This window comes from Falco rusticolus, chromosome 5, assembly GCF_015220075.1.
Source record: "Falco rusticolus isolate bFalRus1 chromosome 5, bFalRus1.pri, whole genome shotgun sequence".
NCBI lineage: Eukaryota > Metazoa > Chordata > Aves > Falconiformes > Falconidae > Falco > Falco rusticolus.
The window spans coordinates 54,221,599-54,244,193 of record NC_051191.1 but is presented as its reverse complement, the minus strand read 5'-3'; the positions used below and the strand labels follow the sequence as shown (position 1 = coordinate 54,244,193).

General features: G+C 44.3%; 2 protein-coding genes across 11 annotated transcripts in view; one reads left to right on the top strand and one right to left on the bottom strand.

The window, feature by feature from the left end:
- The first annotated feature begins 1,235 nt into the window (after positions 1 to 1,235).
- Positions 1,236 to 15,548, top strand: GSG1 (germ cell associated 1). 9 transcript variants are annotated; one of them, XM_037387902.1, is made up of 8 exons: positions 1,236 to 1,469; positions 1,792 to 1,921; positions 2,446 to 2,582; positions 7,684 to 8,002; positions 10,523 to 10,570; positions 12,878 to 13,030; positions 13,154 to 13,265; positions 14,349 to 15,548. In XM_037387902.1, the coding sequence occupies exons 3-8, from the start codon at positions 2,520 to 2,522 to the stop codon at positions 14,662 to 14,664; spliced, it is 1,011 nt and encodes a 336-aa protein (XP_037243799.1). In that variant the 5' UTR covers positions 1,236 to 1,469; positions 1,792 to 1,921; positions 2,446 to 2,519; the 3' UTR covers positions 14,665 to 15,548. The 9 variants fall into 9 exon arrangements, with proteins under 9 accessions (XP_037243799.1, XP_037243800.1, XP_037243798.1 ...); XM_037387903.1 differs by lacking the exon at positions 1,792 to 1,921; XM_037387901.1 differs by lacking the exons at positions 1,236 to 1,469; positions 1,792 to 1,921 and adding an exon at positions 2,146 to 2,357.
- FAM234B (family with sequence similarity 234 member B) overlaps positions 15,485 to 22,595 on the bottom strand; it is a 22,266-nt gene continuing 15,155 nt past the window's right edge. The window contains exons 9-13 of one of the 2 annotated variants that reach the window (XM_037387898.1): positions 20,498 to 20,579; positions 20,109 to 20,267; positions 19,362 to 19,479; positions 17,996 to 18,222; positions 15,485 to 17,542 (exon numbers count right to left, since the gene is read on the bottom strand). In XM_037387898.1, coding sequence (XP_037243795.1) covers positions 17,537 to 17,542; positions 17,996 to 18,222; positions 19,362 to 19,479; positions 20,109 to 20,267; positions 20,498 to 20,579 — 592 coding nt within the window. In that variant the 3' untranslated portion in view covers positions 15,485 to 17,536. Of the gene's footprint in view, positions 18,223 to 19,361; positions 19,480 to 20,108; positions 20,268 to 20,497; positions 20,580 to 22,595 lie in introns of both variants that reach the window. The other variant, XM_037387896.1, reaches the window with a different exon arrangement.

Sequence of the window (22,595 nt, the reverse complement as noted above, 5' to 3'; positions counted from 1 at the left end):
ATTGACTAGGTAATCTTTGGAGGCTTCCCCTAGCCCTGTTTATTCTGATTCACCATAGTGAAATGGAGGAAAGATAAAGTGAAACAAAGAACAATTGCTTTGACTTATTTATTTCCATACATGAAACCAAAGTGCAGTGTGGTTCAACTATACTGTTTCAAAATATTTTTTTTTTTGCCTTAAAACTGGTATTAAATGTTTCTTTGAGTCCAAGATCACCTACGTATGCGATGTACTCTTTGCACAGTTTAATTTTAGATCCCCAAGTTTTGCCATTATCAAAACAGAATGTCTCTTTTCCACTGGCTTTGTGCTGATTCCAACATCAACAAGTATCAGCTGTGCTGTAGATTTGTGTCTGTGGGAATGACTATGAAGACCCAACTTCACAGTGTAGGGAAACCAGAACTATGTTTGCACTACCAGTCCAGCCATGGCAATGTGGAGTTCAGCACAGCTTACTCCATTCCATTTCTGGGCTGAGGTTTGTACCCTGCATTGTGCTTTATATTGCTGGAGCAAAATTGCTAGCAACACCCGATTAAAACAAGCACTGAATGTTTACTCCCCATCACCGCCACTGTTTTGACTGTAGTGTAAACGCACCACTAATGACTTGGCTGATGGGAGGGGAAAATTAGATGTCAGAGCCAAATACAGAATCAGGAATTCGGGCTGTCAGCCAGCTTGTTAGATCACACTTGTGTGTCTTTAATGAAATGCATTGATTTGTGACTCTTACAATAACATTTTTAAGAAATCATTTCATTGGCTATTTATTTATTTGTTGGAGCAGCCTGATGAGGTTGGAAAACTAAAGCAGACACTGTGCTTACAAATCAAGACCAAAATTTTAAGAATGAGGTTAATTAACCATTGAAATAACTTTTCTAAGGATGTGATGGGTTTTCCATCATATTCTGTTGCACAGTCAATACTAGTTAGGTGTATAAAATATGTACTATCCTGCAAGAGCTCTGTGTATTGCTAGAAATGATTGTCTGAAGTTCTTTGGGTTCTGTTACACCTGAGATGAGACTACGTTGTTGTAATGGTCCCTCTTGACAATAAAAGAACCCATGTGCTTGTAACAGTCATTGAATCTGGGTGTTTGTGATTCTGTGGAGTAACAGACTGAGATCCCGTAAGTAGTAGATTTAAAACTGGCAACATTTTTTATAAAGGGAACTACCAAATTACAAAGACGTCTTCTGCAGAAGCGGATGCCCTGCCGATCCTGCAGCTGATATAATGTACCATGATGAATTAGCAAGCTCTCAAAGAATTAGCCCATCAATAAAATGACAGACTTTGCGCATTTCGAAGCATCTGGTCAGATCTCATGCAATTTCTTGGCTCCTACGTGTTCAGTCAGAGAGGAAGATATAGTGGGAAGAGTTCATGATCACCTTTTAGTATTTCACTGGAAGACATAGAAGAGCAGATGAGGACAGTGAGCAGTGGATAAGGTAAGTGTTTAACTACTTGGACTTTTGTATGAACCCTTTCCTGGACTGGTTCCTCTTTAATATCCTTATAGATCTATATAAAAGTTGTTTTTTTCTTGTCTGCTTACAGTTTATGGCTGGCTAAATATCATAAATAACTTTTTTTTTGGGGGGGGAGCGATGTTCAGGTCAACACATCCTAGAGTTGCCAGGGTTTTAGTCTGTGAAAAGCAATCCCTTTTAAATATTCTTATGTTGCTATCTAGAAATTGAGGCATCTAGAATCTCTCTTGAGTCCTCAGAGTCTGTGTTGCTGCATTTGTTGGGTTTTTTTTCTTTTCAGGTCTACTTTCTATGTGGTTTTTGAATGGTTGATAACCGTAAAGATTAGAAAAAAATCCAGCCAAGACTTGTTCTGTGAAAAAAAAAAAAAAAAGGAGGGAGGAAAAAAGGTAGTCAGGTCCAAACTGATGGTAAGCTTGTTTTTTCATCTTTTAGATGTATTTACTTGCTCTAATTCAATCTTTATACCTGTTCTGCCACAGGCTTGATGTCTAGCAATGTAAGCTATTCCTGTTTAAAAACAGAATTCACCTTTAAATGTGCATAGGCTAGAAAAAATATGCCTGGTGAGGTCATTCGCAGAGCAAGAGTTAATGCATCACGCAAACAGCTAAATAAAGGTTACAATCTGAGTGGAATTATTCAGAGCTCAGGGAGAAATCTGGCATTTGCAGTCTGTCAGTGGGTTTGAGAAGTCTAGCTCTTTCAGTATCTGCCACCCAGAGAAATCCTGCTTTCTGTGTGGCAGTAAGGGAGGGGACAGCAGCGCTGGATGGTCTTCCTGTAAAAACAGCAAAAACAGGAGCAGTGGGAAGTGTCATGTGTGAGGAATGTGTGGAATGAGGGGTGAGTATGAGCCCGTCTTTGTCCAGGTTTCACAAAGTGACATTATGGGTGTAAATAGCTGCTCTTCCTCCTCTCTTTCCCGCCTCAGGACAGCTGAAAAGCCCATGTCAGGACAGCATATGAACCTTAATACCCCTGGGGAGAATTGCTGCATGGAGGGCTATGAAGAGCCGTGTGCGTCTTGAGACCTGCCAGCTAAGTATTGCAATTTTTGGGCCCTATCTGGTAAGGGATCCTCGCCCTTCTTTTCCACCAACATCCTTGGGAGTTGGAGGTGTCACTTTGGGCAGGATACACCCAAAGTACGTATGTGATACAGCCAGGATAAAAATGCATCACTTATAAATGCCTGGGCTTTTTTAGGGTTGGCAATCTCCATAGAGGTATTGGGTTAAGACTGTGTTTTGCATTTCGTTTCCTTGTTTTGTTTCTGTAAGCCAAGTGCTTGGCTTATTGCATAGAAAATCAGCTGCTATGGGCATTCACTTCAATGGGCAAACTTTAAACGAGTCACCAGGGACTGGCTGCTGCTGAGTTCAAAGAGAAGGAGATATCCAAAACCTCTACCCAAGCCAAGTTATGGTGGGAAATACCAGAAACAAAGAGGAGAAAACTGGGAGGCACAGTAGGCTGAAAGACAGATACAGTTTGGGTTTCCTGTCCATAATTGGTCAGATTAAGATGAGGTTGGAATAAGGATTTTTAAAAAACCAAATAATAAAAATTTTGCTAAGGGAAATTTGCTGAACATCAGGAAACATGCTCTGGTGTTGGTGTTCTGTGAGCTGTGTGCAAGAATCTAAGGATGGAAACACATGCAAAAAGTTGATGTGGTACTTCACAAAATACTGGAAAATATATTAGAAAGAATAGTTCCATGCAGGGCAGAAGGTAGAGCAAATGCCCTGCTAAGCTCCTGCATTCATTCCTCTTTTTCCCCAATGATTTCACAAGTCTCCCCAGGCCCAAAGGGAAGGACCCACTCCCATATTACAGGCAAGGTAGAGGTTGTGTTCATAAAAATGGACAAAAGAGGAAGACAGAAGGGGAAAAAAAGAAAAGAAAAGGGAGGAATAGATGTCTAAACTGGAGTGTTGCTTCCCTCCAGCACACATGTGAGCAGCAGACTTCTGAAAAGACGACTAGAGAAAGATTGCCATCTTCTGGAAGGATAAATATCTGCCATTATTCAGAATACCAAATCTGATACATGCATATTTTTGAAACCATAGCATGTTTATGATAAATTTATTTTTCAGTCTGAACTCTTCCCATATAAATCTAATTCAGTCTCATTCCATCAATATATATGCTGTGATCCCAGCTTTAGAAACTGGATTGTAATGAGACTTTCATTAAGCTTAAAATTAGGAAAATGGTAACATTAAGGATTATCAGTAGAGAGATGGACTTTATCTATTCTGAAAAACAGGCTTTTTTTTTTTTTAACTGAGCATAGAGAAGACAAACTTAAGGTGTCCAGATGCAGAGAGACTGAACAATGAAAAAAAATTACCACTCTTCTTTTAAACAGCATCATCTGTTATTCTACCTACTTCAGTAAATTAAGTACATCTGTGTCAAACAGAACCTTTTTATTAATCAAAAAGCCTGCTGGCAGTCCATGGAGCACAGAAACATTTAGCATCACTTTCAGTTAGCCTGTCTTAGAAATGATTATCTATATTAGAGGAGTTTATGCAGTCACTAGGATTAAAATAGCTGCAGAGCTACTGACCATTCTGCTCGGGGCAGGAAGGGTCAGGAGCCTGTGATAGCACAGCCCACGTATGGGACCGTGAACTTGTCAGCTCTGTCTGCTGCCTGTGCTGTGCAGGGGCTGTCACAGGCCGTGCTGTCACCCAGAGCTGTTTGTACACCTGCCTCCCAGCCTCTGGGCTCTGGTGTTGGAAGCAGGGGATGAGAACAGATGGACCGCTGGTTTCCTCTGTCCCTGCAGAGCAGCAGGGCAGGCATGCAGGAAATCTGCCTTGCTCCCTGCCAGTGGTGGTGGGAGCCTCACCCACTTGGCATTGGGCAAAGCTTTTGTGGGGAAGACAGGGTGCATACCTTTGGGATGCTCCTCTCCCTTGCAGTTTGATTCAGTGCAGTGCTGCTCCGTGCCCTCCAGTGAAAGTTTGTTCTCCTGAGAAGTGATGCCATTCTTTTTGCTGTTCTGATACCAAACAATGTGTATCAATACCCTCAGGTATTGTGGGAGCCTTTAAACTTTTGGGACAAGAGCTCAGAGAAGATTTTGGGTTAGTGTGAATCTTTCTGCCTCTCCTTACTAGCCTCCTAAATTCATCCGATGTGAATCTGAGCTGTGAGCTTCTTGCCTTGGTAAAAGTTGCCACTATGAGGGACACTGACGGTCTTCCCTATGCTCCCATCCTTTGGGTGTTGAACTTCTTTGATTCATCACTGTTTCACATACCTCTGTCATGGTGGTGGTGCGGTGGTGCCAGTCTGCTACTCAGCAGCACTTCTGATAAGGGGCTCCTTTGTCCTCAAAATCTCCAGTGCCCATGGGGAGAACTGGATTGGCATCTCTTCAGGGTCTGAAATCCTCAGTCCTCAGAGAAGATGCAATCACATAAACTTCCCTCTCCCCATTTTTTTCTTCTCCCCTTTCTGCAACTGGCAGAACTGGCCAGGAGGATATCCCAGGGCTGGGGGGCTTGTGGCTTTTGTCATTCTGCTGAGATGGTAGCGCACAGGGCAAGGGGTGACCTGACACCAAGGTTGCTGGTAGTATCTGAGCTAAGGTCACTCATCCCCTGAAGCATTGGCCAGAGAGCTGCCAGCTCACTCCATACAAGCTCCCAAACAGCACCGCATGGCTGGGATGGCTGGGATATTTCTGTGTTTTACAGAAACTTTCTACTCAGTCAATACAGGTCACCCTTCTGCACTTAATCCCAGCCCACAGCGCCAATCGCTTCCCGTATAATCTCCCAGAACAGCTGTGCTGTGATTGCATTGTGGATTACAAAATGACCATTTTCCACAAAACAGCTGCTGTCTGGAAGGATAGCATTTAATAATCACTGGGGAGGTGAGGGGGGAGGGGAGGAGACAAAGGAGAAAGGGGTTTTGAAGCAACTGGGGTTTCTTGAAGGATCTAGAGATGAACAAAACAGAAGACAAACCGTGAGTCCCATTTCTGTATTGCTCCTCCAAATTAACAGGACTTCGAGGACTTGCTGCCAAGGTAAATTCAATTCTTTTTCCTTTTGGGACTATCTAGATACTATAGTCAGTTATTCTCAGTAAGTGCTTGGCTTTTACTTCTTGTTCCCTATGTCCCCTGCATCCTTGATCCAGTTTCTTCTGACTAATTTCTTTTTTTTTTTCTTTTTTCTTATCACTTGTTCTGAAATTATATGGCCTTTCAACTACTATCACAAATCAATTGAAGAGAATATTTTTCCTACTATTGAAGATTTAAATTAGAAAAATTATTTTTGTCAATATTATGAGTGGAAAGATTTTTTCTTTAAAATAAAAGCATGAGCAAACCGAAACCTGATGACAGAAAATCTTATAATCAAGCATTCATGAAAAACTGAAAAACTTTTTGTGCTGGTTTCTGTTTTCAGATGAAAAATCATGTTTTTGAGGAGAGCAGTTTTATCTATAATTTCCTTTTCAGTCATAAGCCAAATTTTCCACTGAAAAAAATTCAGTGAGGAATTTGCCACCAACCTTAGCCAGAAACCCTCACATAATTAACTGTTCCTAGTAGGGATCTGCTCTGTGAAAATGCTGATATCCAACATGCCTTCAGATCATGGAAGTCACTAGTTATGGTACCACTAAGATGTTACTGTCTCCAGGGTCCAGCATCTCCATTGCTGAAAGAAAGAAATGCTCTGGTGAAGAGAGACAAAAAAAGTCTGTGCATAAACCAGTATGGGAATGTTTCAGGAGCTGGGTGTTTTCTTGCCTTTGATGAGGGTGTTCTGGATCAGACACTGTTTTCTCAGTGTGATGAGATGCTAATGAAGTCTTGCTTCCCAAGAGGAGCTTCAGCATCATCTTTACTGACCGTATTTCCGAGCTTGCTGGTTAGCAGAACAAATGCTTCTAACTGCACTACTTTTAGCTGTGGTGCAATCACAAACAATGCAAAGCACAATCTCATATGGTTTATTTATAGCAGTGTCCACAGTGTGCTGGGCCCTTCTCACACATCCAGCTCTGAGTGAGTCAACTGAAGTTATGTGAAGAGGACCAGCAGCAGGCAATGTCTGTGCAAACTGCATCTATTCATGGGCGAATAGATTTTGAGAGTCATAAATAGGAAAGGGTGGGAGTATCTGGATGAAGTTATGCCAAACATAGGGAGTGCCATGTGGGAAGAGACATGCCTTGATTACATGAAAGTTGATGTGTGGGTGGATGACATCTAATCAATCCATGGAGTGATATGCTGGGGTTCTCAGAAGTCAGTGCAGGGTTTTGCAGGAACCATAAAATCTTAAGCTTCCCTCTGAGTGAGAAAGGCCACAGGACCCTGGGACACAAACCACTTTCTGAATTACTTTTTCTGATGAGATGAAACCAGGAAGACTGTTTGTGGCAATGTTTGCTCTTAAAAAAAGCACCCCTTTGGCACTTTGTGTGAGAGCAGAAACATTGTCATCCCACCACTCTACCAAATTTGTGATGTGCAGAATAGTGTTTGCTCAGGTGGGAAGTGCTGCTCTGGAGCTTGAACTCAAGCTGCCAGGCCTGGATAGCTAGGTTTCCCTCCTGAGCAGATCGCTACTTTGATGTGTGACTTTCAGTGATCCAGGAGCATTTTCCTGCCTTTCCCCACTGTGAAATCAATACACTCCCTACCTCCTTAGGTGCAGCAATGAAGTGCTTGGCAAAGTGTTTTGGACACTTGGCAGCAAGAATTTTCATTTAGTTGGACAGAGCATTCATCATGCCCCATCTGAAGGTAACACAGGGTATTTGGGGAAGTTGGTGAACAGCTTTTCCCTACTATTTCTGGGAGTGAATGTGATATCCCTTTTGTTTTGCTCATGTGCTTACACATCCTGATGCATTCAGCCCTGCTATGGATTCTGAGTCACCCTCTCTTCCCCAGTACAGATGTTCAGCATATTTGAAATGGTTGAAGCTGACCTACTGCTTCACTGCCCTGGCTTTCAGGAAACGGTTCTCCCACACTGGGTGAGCTGTTGGGATGTTGTGAGGAGGGCAGAGTGCTCATAACCCCTCTCCACAGGCATGCACTGGGAAGAGCTGGGATTTATAAGGCTAGGTGGGACAAGTGGCTGGTGTGATGGTCCCTCCTGTCTGTGTGTTGTAGATGGAGCTGCTGAAGGGATTGCCATGGCGCCGTGCTTTCCTTGCTGTCATCCTGAACCTGCTGGCTCTCAGCCTCTCCACCACTGCCTTGCTCGGCAGCTACTGGTGCACTGGGACCCAGAAAGTGCCCAAGCCTCTGTGTGGGAAGAGCAAAGCCACCAAGTGCATTGGTGTCCCCGTGCCGCATGATGCAGGTGCTAGCAATGTTTCGTCCCAGGATGTGGTGCACTACAGCTGGGAGACCGGGGACGACCGCTTTGCCTTCAGATACTTCCACACAGGGATGTGGCTTTCCTGTGAAGAGAGCATGGAAGGGCCAGGTAGCGTCTTGCCCAGGCAGCCACAAGTTCTTCCCTTGTATTCACTCCACAGGAGTTTGGAAATGAAAGGCAGGAGGCTGACAACTCTTGGGAGAAAAGCCTTCTTCATTTTCCTAGATGGCATCAGAACTGTGCATTGCTGTGGTCATATTTCTGTCCTTCATTGGGATGTTTACAGAGGGGAACAAGGGAGAATGATTGCCTCTGGTGTGTCCTTCAGCCTGGAATAGGGGCTGTGAAGTGCAATTGGTGGTGGTGGTGGCAGTGATTGTGATGGCACCATCCATCCAGATGTGAACTGCAGTGAGCCTCCCTTCCCTTTCCCTGTATCTCCATTCCTACATGCAGCTTACTTCCTGCTTTCCAGGCCACATTTGTGCATGTCCCCTCAGAAATCTAAGTGGGGTGATTTTATGCAGTGTTGTCAATTCATAGTTAGCACTGTGAGGACTGCAATAGTTGGTGTTCTCCTTAAAACACCAAATGGAGAGATTTTGTGAATTGAACTGGGACTGGGCTTTTTTTCAATTTTTTTTTTTTTTAAAAAAAGGAAGTACTGCCTTATAGATACAGAGAAAACCTGGAGGATCGGAACCTAGAGGAACTAAAGCTAGGAGTCAAATTGACCTAAGGATTGGAGCTGCAGTACTGTAATTTTTTTATTTGTTTTTGTGATATTGTGACAGGTTTCATTTGTGATTTTTGACCATGTGGGACTGGCACCGTAAACTCTGGAGTACCAGGGGCTGATCATGCAAACTGTACCAAACCCCTTTGGTGCTTCTCTTCACCCTTGACTTGCTCCTGTCCAGCCCTGCCGAAGTCCTTCTGCTGAAACCTGTGCCATGCTAGCATGTACTGCCATGCAGTACAGTGCACAGATGCTCTTTATGGCCTGGCACACACATCAAGGATCAGAACTGACTTGAAAGGTGGCCAACAGGGAGATTTGTATCTAAAGATACAGTGATGAAAGTTACTTTCATCAGGCCCATTCCCCTGATCCCACTGCCCTCCCTTCAGCTGTCCCCAGACACAAACATCTCACCTTTAACTAAGCCATCATTCTAGTATAGTGTTTCTCATTTTCTTATCTGTTGCTGTCACAGTTTGAAAATAAAGGACTGGTGCATAAAAGCAGACAGAAGTGGGGGTGGGAGCAGGAGAGAATGTGCTTCAAACTCTCATGTCCTAACGAGATGTCTGCTTCATTATGAGCATTTCCAGACATGCTGTGGAAGATGTGTTTATTTGGGACTGGTTTGGGTTGGGGTGTGTTTCCATGGTGCTTATGGGAATGGGATTACATCCCTTGACAGCTTTCTCTGAAAGACTTCTCTGGCCACCAGACAGTTCTGGAATAACCCCAATGCCTGAAGGAACACAGAGAACACATTACATCTGGATTGCAGCAGAGCACAGGGTAGAGCACACAGTCTCAGTCCCCTGCTTCCTGTAAATCGAGTACAGCCCACCCACTACTGTGGGTCTTTGAAGCAAGTGCATAAACCAAAAAAAAAAAAAAAAAAAAAAAAAGGGCTACTATGAGGAAAAGAAGTTTGAGTTGAGCTGGAAAAAGGATTTCATTATTCAGGCTAATCTCAGGATCAGTTCAGATGAGCTATTACTGAATAACTTCATTGAAGTTCTAGGTGAAGTAGCAAATTGCAAGTTAATGAGGATTGCAGATGGCACTAAACTGGGTAGTGTCCTGAGAGCTGTGGATGACAGAAGCAATACAGGAGATTGGGAGAGATTAGAACTGGGGATAGAAATTAAGAAAATGAGATTCTTACATGAAAAGCAGCAGGCTGATACTTCTGGGAGAAAATACTGTGCCAAGCAGAGAAGAGCCTCAAATCCAGTAATGAAGTATGCGGTAAGAGAGACTTACAGATAATAACGATGCACCTTCAGCTGAGACAGTTTGCATCTGGGCAACATAAAAAGCCAAAGCAAAATATGAACAATCTTTGTCCAAATAGCATGCCTAAAATGTGTAGGCAGAAGAACCATATTTCTGCATGATTTTCTGCCACAGAAGAGAGACTCATATCTCTGTCATTCAGCATTTCACTTGGGGAGATATTTTTTTACTTTCTTCTATGGGAAGCAGTTCTAGAACTGCTTTGCCGAGACTGGGGTGAGTTGGAATTCATATGAAATTCACATCCTTAGCAGACATGGTGGGTCTGCAGTTTGTTATAAGCCACACCCGTAATAGGCTTGACCAAAAGTAATGCTGTGAACGAGTAGCAACAGATTTTTATATTCACCAGAGGCTTGTAAGATTCACAAATTGCTATTTTTTTTTTTTCTGGAAAGGCCACTTCTAGTTTTCCAGGCAGATGTTGCTTTCCCCTACCTTGCCCCAGTGGAGGTCTGGAAAGTTAGTCAGAAAGAGAGCAGAGGTGAGAAGATCTGATGGGTAGACTGAGCTATGTGAGAGGAAGAGATTTTCTTTTCCCTTACATACCCTGCATTGTTTTGCAAACTAATACCTTTGTTTTTGTGTTTCAGAAGAGAAATGCCGTAGCTTTATAGAGCTTTCACCACCAGCGGAGAGAGGTAAGAGCGAATCCCCATACCTCACTGTAGCTGCCCAGTGCTCCTCCTTGGGATGGGGAACCTGCAACATTTCACCTTTGGGTGCCCAAAGAGCCAGGCATGAAATCCTGGCCTCATGGTTGCTAAAGGAGCAAAGATTTCCTTCCAGATGTTTGCCTAAAGCACTGCCATCTGTGAAGTTAGTGCTGGAAACTTCAGACCCTCTCCCATATGAAGTGGGATTTGTCTCACCTAGTAAGTTGCCCAGTCTAAACTTGTCATCTTGCTGTAGTCAGCGGGGGGTGGGGAGGGTGGGGGGGGTGGGGGCTGTGTATGGACGCCACCTGAGGGCAGTCCCTCCCACATATGCCACATTGCCACATGTTGACACAGTGCTTCCTTTTTGGGGTCTAACGTGATGACTCTGGAAGCTGAATCACCTCTTACTTTGTGGTCAGTGATCAGGACATCTGAAAGTAACACTTTCAGGGTAAAATCCTTGTCTCATCAAATACAAAACTTCATTTAGGTTGGAGAGCTCACCTCTCCTGTCATTGTCATGTGTCAGATTATCCTGGAGGCAACTTCAGTACGCCTGGATGTATGTGTACATATGCAATGGAGATTTTACTTACTGAAAGCTTTTCAGTTGGTGTGGGCTTGCTAACTGTTCCCTGAGATGGAGGCTGGAGGCAAGTAATTTCAGAGGATGTTCATATGTTGAAGGAAAGGCCCTGGGGTGCAGAGCCTGCGTCTGTGTTCAAGCCATGAGAGCAAGGGCTGTACCAAACTCTGGGGAATTGCAACAGCCAGCAGGCAGCAGGGAGATCAATACTTTCAGGGAGCTCATCTTCTTTTTCTGCCTTTTTTCCCTTATTTTAAAAACACTGGCAAATACTGCTGACCTGCTTTTATAAAGCAGTGTGCATTCCCAGGTGAGTGGCCCCGTGCAAGTGGCATGCAGTGGCATTGCTGGGCAGATTAACCTGGGTCACTCTTGGCACAACAGCAGGGTAGAAAAACCTCCCGTTTATTCTTTTGGGAAACAGTATTCACACAATTCAAATACTGCTGGTGGTACAAGATTATTTTGAAGTCATGCAGATCTCCACTTTGTCATAAAATGAATGACTTAACTGCATTTACTGAATGACTCTTGCATTTACCGCAAAATACTCACTTCAAAGGGAGTAGCAACACATTTTTCTTCTTTCTCACCTTCTTGTGCTTCATTCCCAGCCCAGGCCTCTTTCAGCAATCCGAATTCTAAATGGTCTCCCTGATGGTGCTGCAGCAAGCAAGTCAGCTCCTTTAAGCAGGGAATGCAGCTCATCAATTCTTGCTGAAAAGCTGGGTGATTCTATGGAACTAATGATGTTGAGGAGTCAAGTCAGTGCCACATTAATGAAGGCTTTCTTCACACTCCTTTTCCCCAGTTGAATGTCTCCTCTACAGCCATTAATAGTTGCTAACAGTAGTGTTCACAGTGCTGCTTCATTTGTCAGATTAATATTTCTTCCTCAGTGCATCCTGTGCTTTTCCACAGCCCAATGTTACAGAGCACCTTTTCTCGTTCTCCTCCAAGCCCTACTGCACAGTGAGCTGTGGACTGTGGTATCACTTAAGTCCCACTCATAATCCCAGCATGAAAGTACCTGCACTCTGTTCAAGCAGCTGAGTGAGTGGTGAATATTATTGCCCTCGCTGGACATCCACACCTAGGAATGTAGTTTCATTTTAATTGGAGTTTCAGTGAGAAATACAGGCTTGTAAGGGCCTTCCTGAATTCCAGGGCCCAGATCCCAGCTGCAGTTGTGGATGCACCATCCAGTTCTTTACTTAACCAGTTGAGTCCCAGGTTAAGAGTTTTTTGCCTCCATTGTTGTGATTAGGAACCTACTCTGAAGGTCACTACACTAATGGATAAGAACCTTCTACCTTTCAGCTCAGACGTGTTTGTGGCCAACCTATGACCACTAGGTCATGTGCTAATAATACTCAGTTGCTTTCCCTGCCATCTTTTTCCCCTTGGTGTCCTCCTTGCTGTTTATGAATAATGCTGGCTTGTTTACAGACAGCATTTTAGATCCTCTCAGCTTTTGCCATGCCATACTAGCCAAGCCATATTCTGTGACAGACTCTTTGTCCCCTTCAGCATCCTTTGAGGCCTTGCTCACAGGCCAGGGGGATTGCTTTTGGATGTTTGTTGTTTTCCTCCTTTCCCTTCTTTCCAAAGGACATCCTTTCAGGACTGGGTTGGGAAGGGCGAGTACTCTCCCTTGAACAAGTCATCCTATATTGATGTGAGAAGTCTCTGGTTCCTGGCAGGAATCCTGTGGCTGTCGCTGGGATCAGAGATGCTGTACATCAGCTTGCTGCTCATCAGCTTCATCCTCCTGATGGTGGAAATGCTGCATACTGGCAATCCTGTCTGTGGGTTGAAGCTCAACGCCTTTGCTGCTGTCTCCTCAGTGCTGTCGGGTAAGTGTGTTACTGCAGGCTTGTAATCACAGCAGCAGGAGAGCCTCCTCTCCCACACAAGGCTGAAGTATGCTGCTCTGGCTCCTGCTATAACTTCCTTGCTTTCTTGTCTTTTGGGTCCAGGTCTCCTTGGGATGGTGGCACACATGATGTACACTCAAGTCTTCCAGGCAACAGTTAGTCTTGGACCAGAGGACTGGAGACCACACTCATGGGACTACGGCTGGGCATTCTAGTAGGTGAACTCTGAAGCCATCTTCACCTCCCCATCCTTTTGGGCTTCATCCATGCTACACCGTGCCAAAACCCACCTCCTCCTTCTTGACTTTCTGTGTTTGCAAAGACAGGCATACCATGGTTTTCCTACTGCTCATCTCCTGTCTTTGCCTCGTCCCCTGCTTTAACAAATAGTTGCCAAGTTACTTAAATGAGTAGCTACTGGCTAAAATGAGACTGGCAAAACAATGGGATCACACCCAAACAAGTGCCTGCAACCCTGATGACTAATCAGGTTTGCCCCTATGTTGGTTTGCCCTGTTTGGTCTCAGCTCTTCCCTGTGTGAAGAGGCCAGTGTCACACTTGCCATGATGCTCTCAAATATGTCTTCTTTTTCTGCAGTTTAAGTAAGTTGCATGCTGGCATCTTCCCTAACGAATGTCCAAAGGGCATATTCCTGCAGCACCAAGCCTAGACATGTCCTTAAACATGTGGATGCTGCAGCCAGGAAAAGCAGCTGCAAAAAGCAGGTGACTCACTCAGGATTCCTTTGTCTAAAGGCTACAAAAGCCAACTGCAGCTGATATGCCTTAACTGACTTGAAAAACAGCTGGCTGAGCCTTGCAAGTGCCCATGGAAAGCGCAGGCTCAATTTGCACTGCTGTACTGACAATGACCACATTGATTCTTAAGACTTAACACCCCAGTGCCATGTGCCAGCCGTGGACACAAAATGTCAGCACAGGCATCTAGTGATGCTCAAGTAGACATGCCTCATGCCCAGGAAGACACTGAGCAGCCCTGTAATACTACAGAACTTGCTTCCAAGCTGTGCTGTCCTGCTTTTTCCTGCTTTTTCCCTGTATCCCTCCCTTCCCTGTGGCAGGGATGATCAGTATTCACCCCACCAATCCGAGAAGGATCTTGTGGTGGGATAACCCCTAAGAACTGTACTGTTATGAGCCTTAGTCTTTCTAGTTCATGTCCATGCCCAGCAACTTCTGTCTGGCAAATCAATTCCTTATTTGATTTGAGTTGCACGCAATTCAATTCCTTACTCGGCTTCTCACAGCATGTGCTGTTCTTGTGCCTCTCCTGTAGCATGGCCTGGGCCTCCTTCACCTGCTGCATGGCCTCTGCTGTCACCACTCTCAACACCTACACCAAGACAGTGCTGGAGTTCAAAAGGAACCACATCAAGGGCTATGATGGGACCTTCAAGGATCAGCCTCAGCACCACCAGTGCTTCATACAGCAGCAAATAAGAAGCTACTATGAGCCCCAAGACAAGTCCCTCCACTCAGTCTCTGAGGGAGTTGACTTCTACACTGATCTGCAGCAGAAAGTGCTACAGCGGGAACCAGAGATGGAGCTGGATGAAGTCTTGGGACAGACAATAGGCGAGGATCGCTGTTAGGGGAGTGTGCAGGGGCAGAGCAATGGGGTTTGGGAGGCACTAGAGCTCTGAGCCAAACACCAGCACCACTGTTAGCAAGTTCTTGGGGAGCTCTTCCTTCCTCTATGGTTTGGGGAGCGAGATGGACACTAGACCAGAGTAACAGCAGTGCCAACAGCACGGTGGGTCCTCCCTGATCATAGTTTGATGGGTGTCCCCAGCTGGGCAGGGTGAAACTGGAGCGACATGTTGTTGATGCCAGCTGTCTCCAAGCCCTTTTAGAGAGTTGAGGCAGATGTCCTAATCCCAGCAGTACTGCACCTGGGAATAGATAGCACCGTCCAGCTGGTGAACTGCAGTACTGGGCCTTTCTGGGTGGTGTCACATTGACCTTCCAGCAACCGTCCTGGTTCAGTGCTATGGCGAAGGGCATTGGTGCTCATATTGATTGGCTGTAATCCTCTCTGAACACCCTGTTTATTCTTCATTTCCAGGCCCAACTTCCTCTTCTCCCTGCCCCCAGATTAAAAGCGCTGCTGCAGTAGGAATGGGGGTTTGCTTTCAAACAACTCTCTCCTCCTCCTCTTTCCTATCTGTCATGACTCCCACATGCTTTCTTCTTGTTTCTCCCACCCAAAATCTCCCATTCTGAGATACTTGCCTGTCTGTCTCTTTCTGCTGTGCTTCTCCACAACCTTTAAGAATCCTTGGTTAGACTTTTGCTTTGTTTCTCTTCATCTATCACCTCTTCCCCATTGTAAATGTAAAAATACCACAAACAATCCGCAAATCAAGCAAACTCATCTCTCACAGATGGAACACTGGTTCACGTGACACATGATGCTGTACATAGTATTTATTTGCTCCACTGCAGTTCACAGTTCAAATACATTTTCCCAACAATATACAGACAGACTCTTTATTCACAGTGGGGATGTGTGTGTGCGCGGGCAAGGTGAATTCACATTACGGAGGAGCTAACATCACTTAAGTATCAATTGTCTCAGGAAGAACCTCAGCAGAATAACTACTTCAGGTAATGGCCACTTCACCTTTCCCAGCAAGGTGGTGGCTAGGAGGGGCACTCCTGTTTAATCCTTGTATGTTACTGGTCCTCATGCTTTCACTCCCTATTATGCAGCTGTATTAACTGACTATATGTTATAAACACTAACTCCTGTCTGGAGGAAAAGGCCAGGCCTAGAGCTGTTGCTACAGTTGTGCTAATATATACAAAGCTATTTACACAAAAATACCATTAAACATATACAAACTGTTCACAGGCTCTGACATTAAGAGAGCAGGGCCCAAGGACCAGCCTTGGAGCTTGCAGCTGATCGCGAAGGGCTATCCTGAAAGCTTTATACAGAGATGCAGGGATGGAGAACAAAGAGGGTGATACAGCAAGGAGAGATGTCAAGAGCCCAGGAGAGCAAACCCAAGGTAGATGTGCTCATCTCAAAGGAGGGTCAAACTCCTACCATCACCTCACCACTCGTAGAGAAGTACAGGAAGGCTGGAAGGGAATGTGCCAGCAGGAGGACAGAAGAGTCCTTTGCAATCCTCATCTCAGCCTGGCTCTGCCCAGTGTCAAAAGTCAGACCTAGAAAGGCGTACTGGGAAAACAGTTCCTATTGCCCTGCACTGTGGGGACCTGCTGGGGCACCGAAGCGGTTGCTTTTTACATGGTCATTTCTATTACAAGAAAATTCATGTAGATTCTCTGCAGCTGCAACACAGGAGGCTGATGGCACTCAGAGGCACAGTTCAAAGCGTTAAACATACTGTGAGCAAATGTGCCATGGGGGTAATCTGTTCCTCCTGGAACTGCACACAGGCCTGGGCTGGCAAGGGAATGGTAACATTGAGCCCAGAACAGGGGTAAAATGCACAGAAAAGCTTTCCATTCTGCTTCTGTCTGAGCCTCTAATCCCCTACACAGCGGTAAGAGAATCAGCTTTGCTGTGACTGGATCTAGTGTGACCTTTACAGTGCCAATGGGGATCTGCTAGGAATCTACCTCAAAAGGGCTGTGATGCATTTGCAAAGGGGGACTCAGCTCATGGAACTGCAATATGAAGTTACAGTGACACACTGGGTTTATAAAAAGCTTAGGGATGAATAGAAATAAGATGTGAACCTTTCACTTCTACATGAAGTAGAAGGTTCTTCACTTCATCAGCCACATGAACCTGTCCTGAACTTGGGATTGGGGATCAAAATATACAAGTGCAAGGCCGGCAAATGCTGTGAGGACCATCTTTCTCTAAATCAAGTAATTCAGCCAGATAGTGAGTTTGTTACTGTGAGTTAGTTTCTCCATTCTGAGGGGACAGAACAGAGGAGAGCACAGGAAAGGCTGTAGACAAAACTAGCCCTGACGGAGCCAGACAGAGGCTTCTCCAAAAATACAATGATAAAAGCAGGTGGTGTCCTTTAGCCACACCATCTGCCTTGAGTCATCATGGCCTACTCTAGGCCTAGAGCTTGTTTGACTGCCTGGGAATACTGTCTGGACATAAAAAGGAGCTCCCTTAATCCCATTCATAAATTAAACATACAAAATATATACATATATTGTATAAATTAATATATATATATAAAACCTGGTTTTATATATATATGTGTATAAATTCTAATTCACATTTCTGCATTACCTGGAAGGAAGCATGCAAGAACGGCATATGGAGGGGGAGACGCTGAACAAGATTCCTCTGGTACAGGACAGGTCTGCCTAGGAAAAACCTGACTCCAGCAGCATTCTCCAGGAGGCTGAAGAAAGTGCTTTTAGCCCTGATTCCGTCTACACAGCAGTTTTTCTGAAGATCCAGAGCAGCTTCCTGTATTCCCCATACAGGCCACAGGTCCAACCGAAATCTGAGGAACCACCAGGCTAGAGCTGGAGAAGGAAAGGCAAACAAAAACTAAAGCCAGAACCTATTATCATCCAGTCTGGTAGAGAAAATTGGTAATTCACAGGTCAGCAACTGAACCTGGGCACCGCTATATGGAAGACCCTTGTCTGCCCATGTCAAAACAAATGATCTCTGTCCCACCTCTCTGTTCCCTCTGTGAGTCTCTCAGTCCCTTATGAGCATCACCCCTGGTTGCTTCGAAGATCCCCCTCCTTGTCCAACTGTCAAAGTACAGCTGGGTCTCACAATCTGTCCAGCTTATGCCCAAAGGGGCAGCCAGTCATCTTAACAGTCTCTTTGCATCCCACCAGTCTCATCCAAAGAACAACACCTCAAAGAACTGCACCTCAAAGAACACTCAACAACTGTGTCTGTAGGGAAGAGATCAGATGTTTTCAAAGGCCTGGATTTAATTAGTTTTTCCTGCACAATCTCACCTTCTGAGGAAAGTCAACAAATTTCAGTCGGGCAAGAAATCGCCTCACTTCTCCACGGCTGATTTTGGGAGTGGTGGTGTCCTTTAGCCACACCATTCGACCTTGACTCATCATGGCCCACTTCAGGCCCAGCTTGCTGACCGAGAGAAATCCTGGTTGTTTTTCAGAGGTTGCAGTTGTTGTCACAGTGATGTGAAATGCATCCTTCTGGAGATCATTAATGCCAACTGGTCCACCAGCAAAGGGTGAGAAAACATTAGTGAGGAGTAAATGCTTACATTTCTTCCAAAAGAAATCTTACAGTCTTTACTCAGTCAAAGTAGGGTCTGGACTAAGGGTATAGTCAGTCTGAATTTACAATTGCATGTACCTTAGTTAATCACAGAAAACTACTTTAAGTTAAAAATTTTCCATAGAAATAACCTGAAATTTAGATCAGAAATGGAAGAGTTTGGTTCCAGGTGATGTTTTTGAGCTTGACATAGGAGATGCACATATTTCAGTAATGCAGTTCAGTTTCAGAGAGGTTTGCTCCCACACCTGTTAACAGCTATTGTTTTACCTCTTAGAGAAGGGGAAATCAGTAAAGCATGGGCAAGTCAGTTCAGTCGCTGCAGAATAATCTGTACAGACCTCGGAAATCCCAGTTTCTAATAAACACCTCTAAAATTATAATCTATTTGCTCTTGACTGAGCTGTGTTTTTAATACAACTCCAATCAGATGCATCACTATGTAGCAGCTGTTCTAAGCTTCAACTGCTAGACTCAGTGCTGAATGAACTGATCTTTTATCCCACATCCTCCCATGCTCAACAGGCTGGCTGCTGGTTGATCTGCTTTAGAAAGAGCAAGGAAATCCAACAGGGACTGTACAGTCTTGTACAGATGTTAACTCTAGATCTACTTTTCCCTGAAAACACACGTTTAAATATTTTAGATTCTCCCCTTTCAAAAAGAAAGGAAGAAGCAGCACAGCTGCTATGCCAGAGAGCCCAAGAAGACGGTCAACAAAGTTGGATGTATCTGAGATGACACAGAAAGGTTTCATAGTGCTTCTTCATGTACCATCGTAAAACATAAATAGCTCCATGGAAAGCAAGGGAACTTCTCTTGTGTAAAATATGCATGAAATCAAACTCAGACCTTTCCTTGCTTAAACATGTGCAAGTAACTTGGTGGGTCTTTCATTTGCAAAGTGGGAGTTTGACAGAACCATCCTTCAGAAGGAAGAGGAATCTTATTTCCCATTGTGGTGGACCTCAAGTGCTACCTTTAAAGGCACAACTACACCCCACTGTTTCTCACAGCTACCTCTCCCTCCATATTTCTTTTAGCCTTTGTAGTTTTTCCTCCATTTGTACTCACCTGCTGAAGCAATGATTTTGTCTGTTGCATTGGTGAGGTCCAAAAGAACTGTAGGAAAAACAGGATGAAGAAGATAGAGGTGATGCAGCCCTGGGTGCTCAGGTCTGGGACCAGGTTGCTGTTGGAACAAAGGACAGACAAAAATGTTACAGCTGGCTAGCAAAGAGGAGTCTAGCTTTGCCAAGAAATAAACAAGTTTTCTGACACTGCACTGTCTTTACATGGATCAGAGAATCAAAAATTCTGTGGTTTTACAGAGACTAAATCCTGTAGAGGTTTTTTTTTTCTAAAACAGATTTTGCTCCACAACTTCTTTTTGGTAAGGTTGAGATCTGGGCTTTGTCACGTCCATCTTTATGGGTGAAGCTACAGTCTGGAAGTTTGAGTCTCCATGCTGACTTGTGTGCCAGCATGCAGAGAAGTGCTCTGGGGCTGGGAACAAATCTGCAGTAAAAATACCTCAGTGTTGCAGAAAAAAAATGAAATACACACAGAAAGTTTTGGTTTTATGGACACAAACTTTATGTCAATGAAGTTTTCTAGTGAAGAATTTGCACACAAAACCTCCTGTGTTTTTAGAACAAACTTAGAGAAACTTAAAGTCAGACTGTCAAAGCAAAAGGAAAAGATGTCGCTGACAGCCTTCTTATATGGCAGGTTTAAAGGTCAATTACACTAAGAATAAAAGACAGAGACTGCACCTGTCTTACAGATAAACCTCAAAGAGAAGAAAGGATGCTTGCTCACCAAACTTTGTAATACAGCCTGTGCTTCATCAGCCCAGAAGAGAAAAACAGATTTCTTGTCCAAAGTCATGACTGACAGTGCATCATCAAGTTGTTGCTTCTGCCATGGGAGCTCCTGGTGCCAAACAGGGAGGCCAGATTTGCCGTCTATCACCACCACCTCAAGGCAGGGGAGAGATCTAGCATTAATGGGTGTCCAGGTGTGGGTGTACAGAGAGCCTCTTTGCAGTGGCATGGCCTGTGGTGTTCCCTTTCATGCCTGTGGCCACACAGCAATAAATGTCAGCCACAGAAATGGGAAGAGCAAGGAGCAGGGAATGATTGTCCCTTTCTACCCAACCTCCCTCACTCCTATGCTGCCATTGCCCTCCTTGCCTTCACTTGTTTTACCTTTTTGTTTCCATTTCCAGTCTGTGCTTGCAGCATGAAGTCCAGAGTTTGGTCAGCACCAAAGTAACCTGGTACAGGCTGGCTGCAAATTTGGAAAAAGAAATATTCAGCCCGATGACAGAAAAACAGGGATTTCAGATGGAGGCAGCACAGTTGCTTTCATCCTCCATTCTTAAATGCCTCCACGCCTCTTAAAAAGGCAGGATTTGCAAGCCTAAATAAGATCTTCTATCCACTCAAAACTGTTCTGACTGTAAGGAAACATTTTTTGGTGGATCAGAAAAATGAAAAATGATCAGGCAGCCCATGGTGCTTGTTAGCCATTTATCTGAATTGTCTGTGTGTGGGGCATACCTTACTGGGCAGTGTAGACATCTCTTCATTACCCTGTAACATGACTCTCTTTCCTTAGCATGAGAACTTGTACAGTTTTGCTATGGTCATAAAAAATTACCTAGTTCTTTCAAAATGCATCGGCAGATTTGACCTCCTGCTGAAGGTGTATTTCCCAGGCCGCCGAGAGTGAAATGGCTCTTAATATATTGACCATTAATGTCAGCCCATGATTCTTTGTTTTCTTACTGCTGGCAGTTTTACAAGTCTTTTCATACCTTCAGCAGTTTAAATGAAGTTCCCCCTCATCCCTTCTGGGTGTTACATCCCTTTTGGGTGACATAACACTATTACTTGAATATTTCTCATTATAACTGTTTTCTAACCATCTTGCTTGCCTTTGGCTTTCTGAGTTTTACCTCTGTCTTCCTTAAGTTCACCACAGCTAGACACAAGGTTCTAAATAAGCACAAACGCTTCCTCAAAATTCACAGAATCAGAGATTTTATGGCAAGGCCGGATCATCAGAATATGTCCTCCCTCCTCTTGTTTATGATAGATTGCAGTATTTCACACAATTAACCAATTATCAGTAGGCTGACTTTGACTAGACCTACTACCCATGAGGCTTGCTACAAAAATGCAAAGATGAGATGAATTCATCACTTCTTGTGACAGTCAGTTCTAATGATTAATCTCATCCAAAGAAACATGCCTGCATTTTCATTCTCTTGAATATGAATGGCTTTCACTCCAAGGCACTTGCTCTTGCTATGGCAAGATTAAAATACCTGCTAGCTCCTATTACTTACACATGCTTATGAACTTATCTTTCAGGCTCCTCCTTGATCATATAAACCCACTGACTTAAATCTTCCATGCTAAAGCATTTTTCCCAGTCTTTTTCTCCAACCTTTTCCAGCTTCTCCTTTAAAATGTGCATACCAGAACAGCTCCTGAACAGCAATGCCACACAGCAGAGGCTGGACTATTTATACTTGCTACATCAAACCATGTCATTCATTTTACATACACCTTTGGCAACTAGAACTAATGCTTTCAAAGCAGTATCACGGGATACTCCTATAGCTTCAAAGCTCTCCAGTAGCAAAAGGAAGTATTAGATAGCTCTGTCCTACTGGCACAAACTTAAAACCTCTCCTAAGGTGCCTCTTCTCATGTCTCTTACGGGTTACAGGCAGTGGCAGATCCCACAAACTGAATGCAGACAGGCGTATGTATTTTAGATGCTACCAATCAACTGAAAAATCCTGTCGGCACTTTCCCAAATGAACCAGAAGGCTAGTAATTATTCCTGTCCAACAGTAATCCCCACAGCAACCTGCTATTAATCTTCTCTCATCTGAAACATCCATTTACAACACAATTTTCAACTGCTTACTCAATTTCATGGTCTCTGAACTTCGCCCTTGTTTTATGACTACCAATTCTCCTTTATGGTTTTCCAGGGATGTTGTCAAAAGCTCTCTGGAAATGCAGCACATCTGCAGCAGCCAAGCTGTTTTTCCTGGAGACTGTTCCCAAAGGGCTGAACTCAGTTTGCCTGGCTGGAGTGGTATGCTTGGGGCAGGTTTATCCAGGAAAAGGAGAGCTCTCAGCTGGCTCTGTAAGCTTTGTCTTGAGGAGGAACTGGGTTTTGGTCTGTTCGACTCTGTGGTGACACCCCTGAGCTGAATTTGTCCCTCAGCCTATGCTGCTTAAGCAGAACTTCTCTAAGACCTAACACCCCCTGCCCCCTACTTCC

Excerpts from the sequence above, each read along its gene's own strand:
- GSG1 (XM_037387900.1), top strand. The coding sequence starts at position 7,464 with ATGTTCAGCATATTTGAAATGGTTGAAGCTGACCTACTGCTTCACTGC. Across the intron at positions 13,031-13,153 it reads TGTCTCCTCAGTGCTGTCGG|GTCTCCTTGGGATGGTGGCA; the intron begins GTAAGTGTGTTA and ends TTTTGGGTCCAG. Across the intron at positions 13,266-14,348 it reads GACTACGGCTGGGCATTCTA|CATGGCCTGGGCCTCCTTCA; the intron begins GTAGGTGAACTC and ends CCTCTCCTGTAG.